The sequence below is a fragment of the Triticum urartu genome, chromosome 2A (genome assembly GCF_056163025.1).
Source record: "Triticum urartu cultivar PI428250 chromosome 2A, HENAU_Tu73, whole genome shotgun sequence".
In the NCBI taxonomy this organism is placed as follows: domain Eukaryota; kingdom Viridiplantae; phylum Streptophyta; class Magnoliopsida; order Poales; family Poaceae; genus Triticum; species Triticum urartu.
The window spans coordinates 340,609,177-340,626,518 of record NC_141874.1 but is presented as its reverse complement, the minus strand read 5'-3'; the positions used below and the strand labels follow the sequence as shown (position 1 = coordinate 340,626,518).

The 17,342-nt window shown below is 45.8% G+C and overlaps 1 protein-coding gene across 1 annotated transcript; it reads right to left on the bottom strand.

Moving 5' to 3' along the window:
- Window positions 1-6,794: 6,794 nt before the first annotated feature.
- On the bottom strand, window positions 6,795-15,341 carry PKP-ALPHA (Pyruvate kinase family protein). Its single transcript, XM_048700333.2, has 6 exons — window positions 14,722-15,341; window positions 11,924-12,014; window positions 11,660-11,853; window positions 11,255-11,376; window positions 7,474-7,952; window positions 6,795-7,405 (listed from the first exon to the last, which is right to left on the bottom strand). Exons 1-6 carry the CDS (start codon window positions 15,244-15,246, stop codon window positions 7,104-7,106), a joined length of 1,713 nt encoding a protein of 570 aa, XP_048556290.1. The 5' UTR covers window positions 15,247-15,341; the 3' UTR covers window positions 6,795-7,103.
- Window positions 15,342-17,342: the final 2,001 nt, after the last annotated feature.

Genomic DNA, 17,342 nt, shown 5'->3' with positions numbered 1-17,342 from the left:
TACCAGACCTGATGTGTGCCTTGCTATAAGTCTAGCAGGGAGGTACCAAAGTAATCCAGGAGTGGATCACTCGACAGCGATCAAGAACATCCTAAAATACCTGAAAAGGACTAAGGATATGTTTCTCATATATGGAGGTGACAAAGAGCTCATCGTAAAAGGTTACGTTGATGCAAGCTTTGACACTGATCCGGACGATTCTAAATCGCAAACTGGATACGTGTTTACATTAAATGGTGGAGCTGTCAGTTGGTGCAGTTCTAAACAAAGCGTTGTAGCGGGATCTACATGTGAAGCGGAGTACATAGCTGCTTCGGAAGCAGCAAATGAAGGAGTCTGGATGAAGGAGTTCATATCCGATCTAGGTGTCATACCTAGTGCATCGGGTCCAATGAAAATCTTTTGTGACAATACTGGTGCAATTGCCTTGGCAAAGGAATCCAGATTTCACAAGAGAACCAAGCACATCAAAAGACGCTTCAATTCCATCCGGGATCTAGTCCAGGTGGGAGACATAGAGATTTGCAAGATACATACGGATCTGAATGTTGCAGACCCGTTGACTAAGCCTCTTCCACGAGCAAAACATGATCAGCACCAAGGCTCCATGGGTGTTAGAATCATTACTGTGTAATCTAGATTATTGACTCTAGTGCAAGTGGGAGACTGAAGGAAATATGCCCTAGAGGCAATAATAAAGTTATTATTTATTTCCTTCTATCATGATAAATGTTTATTATTCATGCTAGAATTGTATTAACCGGAAACATAATACATGTGTGAATACATAGACAAACAGAGTGTCACTAGTATGCCTCTACTTGACTAGCTCGTTAATCAAAGATGGTTATGTTTCCTAACCATGAACAAGGAGTTGTTATTTGATTAACGAGATCACATCATTAGGTGAATGATCTGATTGACATGACCCATTCCATTAGCTTAGCACCCGATCGTTTAGTATGTTGCTATTGCTTTCTTCATGACTTATACATGTTCCTATGACTATGAGATTATGCAACTCTCGTTTGCCGGAGGAACACTTTGTGTGCTACCAAACGTCACAACGTAAATGGGTGATTATAAAGGTGCTCTACAGGTGTCTCCAAAGGTACATGTTGGGTTGGCGTATTTCGATATTAGGATTTGTCACTCCGATTGTCGGAGAGGTATCTCTCGGCCCTCTCGGTAATGCACATCACATAAGCCTTGCAAGCATTGCAATTAATGAGTTAGTTGCGAGATGATGTATTACGAAACGAGTAAAGAGACTTGCCGGTAACGAGATTGAACTAGGTATTGAGATACCGACGATCGAATCTCGGGCAAGTAACATACCGATGACAAAGGGAACAACGTATGTTGTTATGCGGTCTGACCGATAAAGATCTTTGTAGAATATGTAGGATCCAATATGAGCATCCAGGTTCCGCTATTGGTTATTGACCGGAGACGTGTCTCGGTCATGTCTACATTGTTCTCGAACCCGTAGGGTCCGCACGCTTAAGGTTTCGATGACAGTTATATTATGAGTTTATGAGTTTTGATGTACTGAAATTAGTTCGGAGTCCCGGATGTGATCACGGACATGACGAGGAGTCTCGAAATGGTCGAGACATAAAGATTGATATATTGGACGGCTATATTCGGACACCGGAAGTGTTCCGGGTGATTTCGGAGAAAACCGGAGAGCCGGAGGGTTAACGGAACCCCCCCCCCCCCCGGGAGAAGTAATGGGCCATATGGGCCTTAGTGGAGAGAGAGGGGCTGCCAGAGGTGGGCCGCGCGCCTCCTCCCCCCTGGTCCGAATTGGACTAGGAGAGGGGGGCGGCGCCCCCCTCTCCCTCCCCACTTCTTTCCCCCTCCTAGTAGGAGTCCTACTCCTACTAGGAGGAGGACTCCTGCTGGCGTGCCTATAGGGGCCGGCCGGCCTCCTCCCCTTGCTCCTTTATATACGGGGGCAGGGGGGCACCCCTAGACACACAAGTTGATCTTCGTGATCGTTCCTTAGCCGTGTGCGGTGCCCCCCTCCACCATATTCCACCTCGGTCATATTGTAGCGGTGCTTAGGCGAAGCCCTGCGACGGTAGAACATCAAGATCGTCATCACGCCGTCGTGCTGACGGAACTCCTCCCCGACGCTTTGCTGGATCGGAGCCCGGGGATCGTCATCGAGCTGAACGTGTGCTAGAACTCGGAGGTGCCGTAGTTTCGGTGCTTGATCGGTCGGGCCGTGGAGACGTACGACTACATCAACCAAACGCTTCCGTTGTTGATCTACAAGGGTACGTAGATCACACTCTCCCCTCTCGTTGCTATGCATCACCATGATCTTGCGTGTGCGTAGGAATTTTTTTGAAATTACTACGTTCCCCAACAATATCAACAAGTGTCTGTGAAGTGAGCTAGTGCTGGGGTTGGATAGAACTCTGAAGTAAAGCGTGCTTGGGCTGGAGTAGTGTGAGGATGGGTGACCTTAGTAAAAAATAATAGTGACGTGGTACTAGTGGCGCACCAATAGTGCGCCATTAGTAGGCAAAACTGGTGCGCCACTAGTAGGCCTTTTTCTAGTAGTGCGTCGATGCACCCTGCCCCCCCCCCCCCGCATGAGCACCCATATCACCGGTGTGGTCAGGATGTGGGCAACGTCCCGCACCCACAGCCGGAAAGCAAAAGTCTTGGTGTGCCTTCTCTCTCCAGGGTGCGGCTGTCCAGACGGTCGGCGTAGCCGAAATCTCCGGAGACCTCGTCCGCCCCCTCCAGCTACCAGAATTGCATCGGTAGGTTCACCACGACAACATGAATGTGGAGCGGGGGCTTCATGAGCGATGCATGGTCATTCCCATGCCATGCCCTGATGAAGAATCGGGCGCCATCCACCTTGATGATGTTGTGGCAGACCGCGTTGTCGCGGTGCGCCGGCAGGTCAAAGTACACAAGGAAGCCTCGGGGTGGTGGAGGGGGCGTGCCGAGCTGCGCCTCGATGGCCTTCCCCACTGCAATGGGCTTGGTGGCGTGGACCTGGTCTGTGGCGGAGAGGGAAACCGCGTGCTGGTGCAGAATGTGCTCTTCGTGCTCGAGGGCAGGGGATGTCACCACCATCTTGTTGCTGACCCGAGGGCGCCGTGCCGGATCGTAGTGGAGGAAGCGCTACATGGCTGGGCGGAGGGGGGCGGGAAACACAGGCATTGATGGACCAGGGCCCTGGGCAGCGCCAGACAGAGAAGGTCACGCGCGGCGCCTCCCGGGACACCGTTCCTTGGATTTTGTGGACACTCGCGACCGAAATGGCCTTGGAGCTCTGTAACATCTCAATTTTCGATTTGGATGTTATACATAGGTCATCATATGCATATCATATTTTCGTTTGCATTTGGTTGTGATCCTAGAAATCTTAAGCAACTCAATGACCCAAGGAGAGAGTTGGAGATTTCATTTATTTTCATATTTGAATTTTCTCAAATTTGAAAAGAGGATCATTTTGATTTTAATAATTTTCTCTCCAAAATATTTCCAATATTAAAATAAATGAGAGGAGATAGAAGGACTTCTCCAAAATAAGAGGGGAATATTGGAGGAAAAATGTTAAAATCAAATAAATATTTTATTTGGAATTTTATTGCTATTTTATTTAAATTAGAAAAATATGCATTTTTCAAAAAATACATTTTTAGGCCAGAAAAATGTTCACCTTATTCTAAATATTTTATTTAGACGACGAAAATTATTTTTGGCATTTTTAGAAAAAAATATTTTATTAGGATTTTTGTTTTCGGCGGAATTTAAAAAAAAATCCCGCCCGACTGGGCCGAAGGCCTAGCCGAGCAGGCGACCCGCCTGCGCCGCGCCGCTGTGCCGCCGGCGGACTCCAACAGCAGTCCGAGCCGGACTCCTCTCGCCGCCGCCCCTTGCCCAAGTCGCCCCCCCCCCAAGGTTTAAAAACCAGACCCCCCCGGCCCCTCTTCCATCACCACCGCCGCCCGCCGCCTCCACAGCAGCAGCCGCAGCCGCCGCCGTCGCCCCACCCCGCCGACCCCGCCACCGGAGCCCCGCCCGCCGAATCTCGTCGCCGCGCCGCCACCAGTCTTGTTCGAAGAACCGGTAAAAACCGCCGCCTGGTTTTTTGGTTTTTCGTTTTGGATCGGATAGATCGGTTTTTTTTTGGTTCCGCTATTTAGCGAACGTTCGCCCGAACGCTTTTGTTCACGAACGCGCTCGTTCGTCTCTGATAACGTCGTTCGTTAGTCTTTTCTTTTTATTTTATTTTCGGCCAAGGACCTATCCGCGATTATTTTTATCGTAGATTAGCCCCTGATCTTAAATCCCTCTTAACTTTTTAACCGTTCATCCAAATCTAGTGAAACCAATGCCAAAATCTTTAGTCTCGAACCCCTTTTTCCAGTTAACCAACTTGAACATGATTTTGACAATTTAAAATTTGGTATCAAGCAGATTTGATTTTGAACTTCTTTTGATCATAGTTTGAGTTTCGTAGCTTCGATTTTATTGGTTCTTTTTTCAAATCGAAGCACTTCAGTTGAACTTTCCGTTTGGACTTTCTCATCTGAGTTTTACCCTTGCATCTATGCCTGAGTGCTTATGTATGCTATTGTTTGTTTGCAATAGAATTTCCAAAGTGCGGAGCGTGCTACTACGAGTCTCTAGGGTTTGCAGATCATCAGCAAGGCAAGTAACACTTTGATCATATTTTTTATACCTAGTTTTTATGCATTAGTTTCAATCCTCAAACACTGCATGGTTAGGATTCATAACATGTGGGTATTGGGAAGTAGTTGATGAGGTAGAACACATTGTCCTTTATTTAAACCCTGGGAGTTCTACATTATGCTTATACTACTATGCTATGCTCGTAGACGTGGTTTGGTTTGAGAGATTCATGACAGTTGTGAGAATTATTATGAACTAAGGGTTTATATAAGGTGGCTACTTTAACACACATCTGGGTGGATTATTTGTGGGCACCTGGGGAATCCATTGTTGTCCAAGGAGATCACAGGGAATCCGTGTGATCATCATATGGTTCGCCACCCAGGCTCAAAGGGATCATAAGATCATTCATGCTAGAAACTTTCGTGTGCAGCCACAAGCCATTATGGGCTCTGGCATAGTTGAGTAAGTTGTGGGAATCCTTTACATGATGGGCTAGCAGATGTAGGGGATTGTAGGTGTACCGGCCTATCTATCGGTTAAGGGGACCTCTTCGGAAAGACTGTGTCTCGGTCATCCGTTTCTCAAACACCATGTAGTGCGAGAAATACAACGGAGGAGATCGAGTCTTGTGGGGAAAAGTGCGCAAACCTCTGCAGAGTGTACAAACTAATCATGGTTAGCCGTGTCCCCGGTTATGGACATCTTGAGTATCTGGTTCTTGGATTATTGATGTGATCTCAACACTCTTAATTAATTTTGTTGGGTTGTTAATTACTATTTAATTGGGATTGAGATGGGGTTTCCATTCTCAATGTTTATCAACCAACTTTGTAGTTAAATAAAATTTATTCCTTTGTTGTAGGAAAAACTGACTTTTTGCAAAAATATTAACCTTAGAGCCTCCACCAGCCATATATGCATGTAGTGTTAGCATTTACCTTGTTCATTGCTTTACAATATTTTTTGCCGGCATATTCCATGTGCTGACCCGTTTCGGGCTGCAACGTAATATGTTGCAGACTTTTCAGACGAAGAGTAAGATGCGCTAGGTCGTTGTCGTGCACTCAGCTATGTCGTTGGAGTTGATGGACTCACTTTACCTTCGAAGCCTTCCGCTGTTATCTTATTTAGATGGCCTTAAGCCATATTATTATAATAAGTTCTCTTTTGAGACATTCGATGTAATAAGTGTGTGATTACACTTTGTTATAAATCTTTTAAGTACTGTGTGTGTCAGCATTATCGTTCCAGGGATGACACTTATGCATAGAGATTTGACCGTCTGAGGTCGGACCGTTACAAGCTCGCAGATGATGCAGCTGAGAGGATCTCTGCAGTCTACACGGCGATGAAGCTTGCTAAGGCACCGGAAGCACTTCCCTTGAAGCGGCTTAAGAAAGCCTTGTGCCCGCGTGAGGCATTAACCTCACCGCGACGGTCTGAATGCGGCAGCCTACGGTGCTGCTCAGCGTCCACAGGACTGGCGACAACCCTCATGGCTTTGCGGGGTGAGACCGACCTCGACCCATCCATCCTCGTAGTCCGAACGGGAAAGGCCAGCAACGGGGGAGGTGCGACAACCAAGGATTTAAGACGTGGCTATCAAAGGAGGGGGGGGGGGGGCGGGGGCAAGATCCGTCGGGGTTAGTTGAACCCCGACGCCATGTTGGAGGACCCGTGCCGCCGCAGGATCCGCGGCGTCGAGGCTGGATCTGATCCGGCGACCGTTGACGCAAGCGAGCCTGGGGGGAGGAGGGGCAGGGGCGTCGATGGACCACGCACTGCCGATGGACCGCCGTGTAGAAGGGTGGGTGCGGCCAGGGCCGTCACCATGGGGCTCGAGAGGGAACTGGCAGGCCACAACGGCCGGATCTGGCCGGAGTGGCCAGCAGCGCGGGGTTGGGAGGCTCGGCCGAAGGTTTACTTCTAGTTTCCCCTAACAAGGATATTTGACTGTATAAATTCTAACGCGATACTACCGGTGGACTGGTCGAGCAGATGAGCCGTGGAAGGATTAGCAGCGCTAGCTCGTCCCAATCGCTCTAAAATTCAACCTTCCCCAAGCATGAGCTCCGCCAGTGATATTTCTGCTATTGATAAGCGAAAGGCTCAAGGAACTAAGGTTGGTGTCTCACTTCACGGCGTGTTACAGAGGGAAAATATCACTTTACATGTACCATTTTTTCTTTTACATGTACCACTTGATACAAGCAAACCAAACAAATAATACAAAAGCATAGATCAAGCGATTCCCATACTAATCCTAGATAATACGCAGTACATGAGTTCATCAGGCTAGGAACTGCAGCACATTATTATTGTCGCGGTTGAGTTCTCAGGTCCGTCTAAATACAAGAACATACGAATAAATTGCAAACGCTACAGCAGTGTCTCGTTTTGGCCAGAACAGCACAGCTAGGGATTCATGCCTCTTATGGTACGTTCATCACCTGGATGGACTGCAGCATGTCGGAGAGGGCGATCACCAGGTCACCGGACTTGATCATGCCTCTCGCCTTGAGCAGGGAGAAAGTACGGTTCAGGTTGCTCTCCATGTCATCGGAGAAAGTGAGGCGGAAGGGGATGAGGCCCCATTGGAGGTTCAGTCGTCTCCTCACGGACGTCGAGTTCGTGAAGGCGAAGATTGGGCAGTCAGGGCGGCACCGTGAAAGCAGGGAGGCCATATGGCCACCCTTCGTGTAGACGAAAACGGCATCCACTTCCAACTTGTTAGCTGCAAGTCAAATTGGTTAGATATTATAGACCAAGTAAGTGAAAGGGCCAATTGACAGCAATATTTACCCATTTTAGCAGCAGAAATGCAGATCTCTTCTGATATTTTGTCAGAGAAAGAAGACGAAACGTCCTCAAGTTCTAGTGGCTCATGGTGCTTCTCCTCCCTCCACCATCTTTCAATCCTTAAGCTAACACTACTGAGGACAATGAGTGCCTTATCTGGATATCTACCCATTGCTGACTCGCCAGAAAGCATCAGAGCATCCGCACGTTGGTGGACTGCTTCAGAAACATCAGCAACTTCGGCCCTGGTGGGTATAGGATACTCGATCATCGATTCGAGAAGCTGGGAAGCAACAATGACTGGCTTGTTTAGCTGCCTGCACAGTTTAACTATCTTTTGTTGTATTGAAGGGACCTGCTCCAAGGGAATTTGTGCCCCTAAGTCCCCTCTGGCTACCATGGCACCATCTGATGCACGGATGATCTCCTCCAAGTTTGTCAAAGAGTCAATGCTCTCGATCTTTGCAATGACCGCTATATCACTGATCATAGACAACGAAATAATAATGATCAGGATGGAACAATTTGAGTCAATGTTTCAGAAACACAGCATGTGGCTCGTTTCTATTCATAATGCATAATCTATGCTGGCCTTTTCAGAAAATAAGGCGCATAGATCAAATTCAGAAAGACTACAAAATACCAACAGAGTGACAGCTATTTTCTTTTGCCATTCAGCTTCATGCAATTCTTTACCATGCCCATTCATTTAGCCACAAACAAAATACACAAGGAATGAGTAGAAGTTACGAATTAAGGGGTTCAAATTTAAACAAAGATTCATGCAGCCCCAACAGTATGGTACATGAGAAACCTAGCTAATCTTCAAAAAAAGCTCACACTCTAGCTAATCTTCACATTTGAAAGCTCAAATATTCCTGTAGGCATGGTTCGCTTAATTGTCCTCTGGAATTAATAATGAAAAAGTGGACAAAGCTAGCCATACACAGCTGGTTCCCGAATTTGGTGAAAGGGGCCGAGCTGCAGCAAGTTATAGCTGACTGCACCATTCAGATGATCCATTTGGATGTACCGTAAGTCTGCAACTGCGACATAACATTATTTGTAATTCCTTCTCTGTTTTTGTGAAAAGGTGATCAAAGGTCGCTGATTTGCCCTATTATCTCTAGTAACTACCAAGAATCAGTGCGTTCATTGGTTCATTCTGGTTGTTTAGGCTATAAAAGGTATGTTTTGTGTATTAATATACTAACAGAGGTCAAATAAAATAGTTTTCTTTCATTTGACAACAACGTAGGCTAGCTGGGTTGGTTGCTGGGCCAGACCTTAGGCTACGGCCTGTTTGTTGGGCGACCTGGGTTCGTTTCCTCCCCGGCACAATCCTTTTTTTGCTTCATGCAAAGGCCGCATTCTCCCATGATTCGGTTAAACCGCTCGGTTTTACTCCTGGTTTACCCCAAAAACCGGCCGATTCGCCTGTTTCGCTCCGGTCCGACGGCAGGGCGGTCCACGCAGTGCTTAAGAAACCGTGAGTGCCACCGGTTCCAGTTTTTTCCGGTTCGACCGCCGGTCCGGTCCGATTTTTAAAACTATACCTGGGGGTATAAGAGTTGCTAAAGCTCTAGAAATAGTAGTCATGCATATTGTATTGTCAAGTATGCAGACCATTGAGAAAATAAAATTCAACTCTAACTAATTAACTAAATGTCTGTGTTACCATCATGGATTGAAAAACATGAAGATCCTTATGTGCTAAATCTCTTGAAACAAAAGACAGTGAATTATTTATATAGGAATGAGGTGCCTGTATATTGCAGCGGAATACAGGTTTGCTACATCTACAGCATATCGCATGCAACTGCCGGCGTAGTGGCAATGGGCATGCTTCGTCAGTGGCATTACTTGCAGACACGCTCATCTTTGCAAGCGACACTCACAAGCAATCTTAGCATTACCCAAGGAGGCTCTTACTGGAGAAAAGATGTGATCAACCTTACTCATTTGGTCTTGAGCCTGCTTCTGGTTCCATCAAGCCCTGTCTCCGCCACTACAACATGTCTGATCTATTAACCGGCCTTCAGACACTGGAGTCTAGGCATAGCTGCTTCCATTACCCTCTTCACAACACGGCGGCAGATCAAAGAGACGATTGGAGAGTGGAGAATATCATTGAGATGCATGATATAAATCAAGTTATCCAGTAGCAGGGTGAGGATGTAGTGTGGATCAGCAATGAGGGCAGCACACAATGACAGAGCCATTGCTGCTGAGATTGGAGCAGAAGCACCAGGGTAGAAGGGGGCCTCTGACCAGTAAGAACAGATGATGATGCGGGGAGGAAAACTGGATCTCACACTCATTTAAGTTACAGCGATATAATAAACACTGTTTATTTTTGCAAAATTAATAAACACTATTACACTTGAGGATTACAATCTAAGAGGTCAAGATATGTGCGCACATGGGTATGAGTCATGGCGAGATAATAGGGCAGTCGAGGAACCAACTTTAGCTTACTCCCTCCATTTCATACTTTAAGAAGTATTTGCAACCAGTGTGAACTGAAGATTAAGGTGAGCCAAAAGCAAGAGAGTATTGAGTAGAAAAACTTATGTAGCCTTGCACCGAGGTTATTGCATTAGTGAATTATTTTCCAATATGCAGCGATGAATGGATGTATTTCAGCTTTCCTAGGAGACTTGGATGGCTGGCAACTCTCCGTCGCTCTAGCGGTGGATGGAGGAAGAAAAGTAACATAGGGGTAGTGTAGGAAGATGTGACTTGATTCCAGCTTTGTTACCAGCATACGCCTTATAAAGTAAGAAAAGAAATTATACGCCCTAAAATATGAAATGGAGAGAGTTAAGGACGGCAATCTTGTCCGGTAACCTGCGCACATGTTCCGAGTTTTCTCCCCGCAGGCATCCTCGTGGGTGCAAAGTAACGCCCAATAAGTGGTCAAGAGCATAGGTAACCTGTGCTGGGTCCACCCGTTTACAAAACTAAACCCTGTCTAATTCAATGGAATCAATTGTTGTACGTGGACCTTCTTTGGGACTGAGATAGCATCGTCGTCTGAACTTGGTAGCTCCATGTGCTACTGACCGATGGGCGTCAGGCACATGAGCATACCCATGGGTGTCGGGCAATAGCCGGTGACGGGTATGTGCAAGGTTGTGTGCCTGTCATGAGTGGTCCTCATGGGCGCGAAAATGTGTGGCAGGGACGGCATGGGTGACCCTTAAACGGACCCGTCACGCCTGATTGACATCCATAGAGGAAATACAAAAATCGATATGCGAACAGCAGTGGAGGAGAACTAGAAAGGGTTAGCGCCGGTTTTTTTTCTCAAACACGCAAGACAGCTGTGTAACATTTCATTAGGGAGAAATATGTACAACTGAGGGAGAAAACTCACTCAATACAACATGCCTGACACCCTCAGAACACAACCCTTGGAAGAAAAAAAAAGTTGCCTTGCCTCACACAAAAAGGGTCAGTGCTGTTATGACCGAGTCTCTTTTCTTTTGGGCGGGGTGGGGGGAGGGGGTCTGTTAGTGATATTGTACATGGGATGTTGGGAGCTGTAGGACCAAAAAACATGATACTTGTCTGCGCGACTGACATGTGCACCTTGTACAGCTCAGGCATTAGTTTGCATGTGCGTATGTTAGCTGAGCTCAGATCTCCATGACAATATTATTTCATCCAATGGATGTGTAAAGTGATGCCACAGCTCCGTGGACAGAAGGATGGGAAAGAACGCATCAGACGGCATTAAACAATTCTTTTCAACTAGTTAAGAACTTGAGAGAAATATTACCTGCCACGACTCCTTGCTGCTATGTAGCTCTTTAGATGGTTAATAACCTCAGCTGACTTAACAAATGAAACTGCAATAAAATCTACACCTACAGCAATTCCAAAGTCTATGTCGAGCCAATCCTGCAAAAGGCGTCACAAGAAAAAGGGGATTATTATCGATAACTACCAAATCCCTTTTTCAGCAAAAAACAAACCACCCAGGTAGCAATCTAAGAAACAGATGACAGACTATTCCAGGAAATTCTTCAGTGTTACAATGCAGTGATATTTATGGAGTAAATAGGACATTTCCAATTGAAAAGATTTCATGATTCAGACAACAAAAGGAAATGCTGACAATCCAAGGTGTTCACACAGAATACTACAGATTCATAGCAACAGCTTATCATGATAGTAAAGTCACCTTCGATGTAATTGTCGGAAGCATGGCATTCTTCGCGCGGACAACACTGCCATCCCGCCAAAATGTAAGATTGGCACGTGGCAACAGCAAACCAGGATCTGTGCAACGGCACTTCACATCCGGTCCTAGTTTCTCAACGACCTCAAACCGAGCCATTCCACCATCCACAAGAAGATCATCACCAACTCTCACATCTTCGTAGGAATCAGAAATACAATTAAGCGGCGACAAAAACTATAGAGGGTAATGAAGAGGTATACTAACCTTCAGCGAAGCCTTCGTAGTTCACATGAACAGTTAGTTCTGGGAGAGGTGCCTCAAAAGATCTAACACTGAATGTCCAGATTTCTCCATCCTGTGAAATCCACCAAAATAGAGTGTGACCAAACTTATAATGGTACTAAGGCAATTCTCTGAAAAAGATAGCAAATAAAATTCCTAGTGATGACCACAGAAACACTTGCACCCAAGGCTCAAATCAGAAATTGCACAGTAAACGATATAGCTGAGCATATCAGGGATTCTCATTAAATATGAGTATAGATGAGTTGGGTTGGGTAGTTGGCTACTCTTCAATCTTACGTCCAGCTCTTGTTATATGATGTTTTCACAAAGAGGATGTCAGAATCTCATTTTTCAGAGTAGTGCATCAATTACCTATAGTTGTTGATTAAACTTTAGTCTGAATTTTTTACAGATTATATTCATAACATGTAGTATGAAATAGACCGTATCATGCCACCACTAGTTACCATCAAATTTTCAACTGTTATATATGGAAAACTAGTAGATAACCCACGCGTTGCCGCGGGATGGTAGGCTGAAAACATGGATAATTAGATTAATGACATGAATAATTGTGAGAATTAATTTTGATGTGATGGCAATGATTTGGCAGCCATGCATGATTTGTTGATGTGAAAGGGTTGCATGCATGGGGAAAATAGTTTGGGATGGTAGATTAAAGACGTGGAGGACATGCATGGTTTGTTCATGTGGAGGCTCTGCATGCTTAGAATAGATAGTGGGTTGCAGCTATTTAAGAACAGAAGATAAGATTAAATTTGAAAAGTAACCCAGCTTTCATAAAAGGCTGCATTAGCTTGAACATGCATATCTTTAATTTTTATTATGATTACACTAGTCTTTTCTTGATCGTAGAACTTGGCGACTGCATGCCAAAATGCATTTCTCCTTTGAGTTACTCGATTTTATTGAATTTTTCTTACCATTGTATTTCCATTGACAAAGGTGATCCGCAAAGTTCAGACTCCACTAATCACGAAGATTTTGCTAAGCCTGCCTATAAAGAGGGGAAAAGATTCAAGAAATTTGTGGGTTTTAAGTATACAAGTTTTTTCTGGTTTTCGCCTGGTTTTCCCTAATGAACTGGGCAACTCTATTCTTACAATCAATTGCCCTAACCTTTCAAGGATTCTCCGAAAATATATATATATATATATATATACATGTTTTCAAAACACGGTCTCAAGCACTATTAACTTCCAAGTATTTAAAGAAGCAATAACAACATCTTAGAAGAAAAGAAAACTCATGCCCAAATCCTATTGATAAGTTAACCAAAGACAACATGCCCAACCGTGTCACATATCAGTCATGTTGGGGTCATTGGGAGTTCAACCCAAATGGCCAAAAAGTGACTACAGATTAGATTTTAAAAAATCATACTAAATTCCTAACAACTAAATCTGTTACAACCAATCCACTGAAGTCACTCAAATCAGAATACCTTTTTTGTTTCGAGAGCTGCTAAAAGCAAGACCTGAAGGATGCTTCATACGATTATTCAAGTGTTGGACCCTAGACCATGACAATTACCTTCAGAAGCTCATTGCTCATCACTTCTTAACTTCTTAGCTATCTAGAATCTAGGATTTTTTCATGTAACTACCCAGTACCAAACATATGACAAAGATACGCAAAAACAAGTATCTGAAACGAGATAATTGCTATAATATCCCTTGTTTCAGCTATTTTACTGGCCCCTGCATTCAAGAAATTAAATTAGAAATGCTACCAGCATTTTAAAAATGGGATACCTCTACTATTAAAGGGAAGTTGGTGTTTGTAGGTCATTAATTTTTGTTTCGTCCTCCCTCGTTCGGTTGGGCCTTGCCCACGCTCCAAAAGCAAAACAAAGCCACCGAAAAGACCGCGTCTACTTGGGACTTCGCCTGTATATTTCAGCGAAAAACTTGGTGGCCGGCTGGCCGCGTACACTTGGGCTTTGAAAAAAACAGCTTGCAGCGAACAGGAATTTTATGCCCACGCGAGCGGCTTGGCCATACGGAGATGGGATTCAAACACGTGACTTGCGGTTTAGTTCTATCTGTTGTAACCAACTCAGCCAAATAGGCCGGTGGAAGCATACAAGTTATCCTTTCTTTTCAATCAACGGGCGCAAAGCTTCCCCCCTAGATTTTCCTCGGTTGTCCATCTCGCACATGAAACAGGAACACAAGAGTCTAGCTCACGTACACCAGTACGGCTGGGCTATCTCCTAATCCTTCTGTTCGAATTAACCACAAGTCATAGTCGAGGTCAGACCCGAAACAATCACCGTATAGATATTACCTAGCTACCTTTTGCTGCTTTATATCTATACATGTAACTCTACGTGTAATCAATCAGATCAAAGAAAGACAAGCTTCTGAGGCAACCAAATCGATGTACGTGTCACGTGCGCTGCGTGTGTGTTAAGCCAGCCTTCAATACTTCAAGTAGGAATCGATCAAGGTAGCTCTTACGTGTGCACAGCTGTACCGGCGTACCTCAGCCGAGTCCCTAATGTGTTCGATAAGAACTCCTCGAATTTTTCTATTATGTTAGTTGGAGGATGGAGAATTTTCGCGCAACGATTTCGATCTCACCGGACACGAACGACACTCCACTACCCAATTCCTCAGCCAAACCAACCCTGATTCATGACAGCTGGTGTTTGCTCCGTAGCGAAGCACATATTGTCTGATGTGCATGAGAATTCGTAAGGAAAATGAAAAGGGAAGAGCAGCTGCCGAGCCAAAACCCAGCGCAAACCTCACCTCTGCCTTGGCCGCTGGCGCGCCGCCGAGGTCCCCCATGTGGATCTCGCTCCCCTCGGTGTCCATCATGACGGCAACAGCATACCCCTTCTCCTCGTTGAGCCTCCGCACGGAGCTGATGACCTTCCGGTGCCACTCGCGGTCCCCGTGGCACATGTTGAGACGCGCGACGTTCATCCCCCCCACGGCCAGCGCCTCCAGCTCCGAGGGGCCGCAGGTGGCGGGGCCCACGGTGCAGACGAGCTTGGTGCGGCGCGTACTCCGGGACCCGTTCTCCCGCAGCTCGGCCTCCGTGGCCACGTCAATGTCGATGGGCGCTGCCGCAGCGGGCTCGGCCACCAGGAGGCCGTTTGGGTTGGGGAAGGCGGCGAGGTCAGGGTGGGCTGAGCTACAGGACGTGACCAGGCGCTGAGGCCGGCGGGAGGGCAGCAGGCGGAGGTGGGCGGCGCCGGCCGGCGAGAGGGTGGACGTTGGGGCGACGGACTTGGGCGCCGCGAGGTGGAGGAGGGAGTGCGCGGCGGGCATAGCGGCGTCGGCGGTGGAGATGCGCGCTTGCGGAGAGTAGTGAGTAATTTTTGCGGGGGTTTTGGCTCTCGGTGGGGGGTGGGGGGGTGTGGGGGGCGGAGATTGCGAGGATGATGCTTTGGGGAGATGCCGCCGGTTCGGTTGGAGGTGGAAAGAAGTCCACATACCCCCTGAGCTGTCAGATTTCGAGCAGATCAACCCCCCAACTCACCCACACACAGCTGCAAAACCGGCTTCTTAATTCTCTGGACTGACAAATACCAGGCAAATCACCCCGTGAGCCCAGTTTGGTAGGTTTAATCCCCGGTTGGGTGAGCCCAGTTTGGTAGGTTTAATCCCCGGTTTTGCGTATGTGGCGGATTTTTTGCTAGATAGGGTCGACCGAGGTGCCTCTTTTGCGCTGGAATCGGCTCTGGGAGGTTCTGTTTCGCGCGGGAAGAATAAATCCCCCCCTTTGGAGCTGAGCTGCTAAGTGTCAACTTTACTAGTATATTCAATTTGACTGAACTTTTTCTATTGTAGATTATAGCAAATTTTGTGTAAATCTGAAAGTGATCACTTGGCACAATGCAGAAGAGCACTGTTAAAACAGACAAATGTATATGACCACTTGTCCAAATTTTCAATATGTGATTATATGTCCGAAACTGACAACATGAACACTGTAAAAACAGAGGAAGACACTGAAGATGCCAAAAACAGAGCCAGTTTCATGAAAATCAACAGTTGAAATTGTAGTAACCCAGCACAGGAAATCAACAATACTAAAACACAAAAATATGCACCAGGATTTGACCATAACATATTGTTCTTCCATTCAAATAGCTCTAGAATAAAGTTTAACATCACCAAAAGCCCATAATGCAGCAGTTCTGCACAATCATTCATCATCCATCATAACTAAGTTTTACATGACCAAAAGCACATCATTTAAGATGATGTTTTGCATCAACAAAAGCTCAAGCTTATCACTGATGCTACACTTCACCAATGATGCATATGCAAACTATCCCCTCCTTGTTAGAAGCCACTCGAACCTCTCATCACCATAAGCTGGAACTTTTGATGAAGATGAGCTTGGCTGAGAGTTTGAAGCCCTTGGTGCCCTAAATGGCCTTGGTACTGTTGGAGCTGTTGGAGCCCTTGTAGCTGTTGGTGCCCTTGGAGCTGGTGGAGCACTTGAAGTTGTTGGTGCCCTTGGAGCTGGCCGTGAACTCTGTGTTGGCTGGGTTGTGTGTGGTTGTGAACTGATTGCTTGCTGAGAGCATGGTCCTTCTTGCTGGTTGTTTTTTCCCTTTTTGCTAGCTTTCCTGCTTGTCCTTTCTGGTTGGTCCTACATAACAACAACAATGCAATGGTCTTTTGAGTGAATATGTCCATAGTGCAACATGAAAATATGGAAAGGTATTTATCATTATAAAAAAATGGGATGGGTCCTAGAATTACGACAAGACCGTTGAGACCATCCGACACATTTATCATTATAAAAATGGGATGGGTCCTAGAATTATGACAAGACCGTCGAGACCGTCTGACACATTTATCATTATTAAAATGGGATGGGTCCTAGCATTACGGCAAGACCGTCGAGACCATCCGACAACGTCTCCGACACGTTTATCATTATTAAAATGGGATGGGTCCTAGAATTATGACAAGACCGTCGAGACCATCCGACAACATCTCCGACACATTTATCAATATTAAAATGGAATGGTTCCTACCATTAAAATGGAATGGGTCCTAGATAGAAAATTACCTGAGCCATGCCTGCAGCTTGTGTCCTTTTCCTGCTTCTCTTAGCTGCCTTTACATAGCTGTTGTCCTAAGGGTTTTCTGAATGCTTCCTCTTGTTGTGTTGTGTACTGATACGTCTCCAACGTATCTATAATTTTTGATTGCTCCATGCTATATTATCTACTGTTTTGGGCAATATTGGGCTTTATTATCCACTTTTATATTATTTTTGGGACTAACCTATTAACCGGAGGCCTAGCCCAGATTTGCTGTTTTATGCCTATTTCAGTGTTTTGAAGAAAAGGAATATCAGACAGAGTCGAAACGGAACGAAATCAACTGGAGAAGTTATTTTTGGA

Bases quoted from the DNA above. Each gene is read 5' to 3' on its own strand.
- PKP-ALPHA (XM_048700333.2), bottom strand. From the start codon at position 15,246: ATGCCCGCCGCGCACTCCCTCCTCCACCTCGCGGCGCCCAAGTCCGTC. The intron at 11,377-11,659 runs GTGACTTTACTA...CGCCTTTTGCAG, and splicing joins TTCCGACAATTACATCGAAG to GATTGGCTCGACATAGACTT. The intron at 7,953-11,254 runs GTAATATTTCTC...GTCTATGATCAG, and splicing joins GCAGCAAGGAGTCGTGGCAG to TGATATAGCGGTCATTGCAA.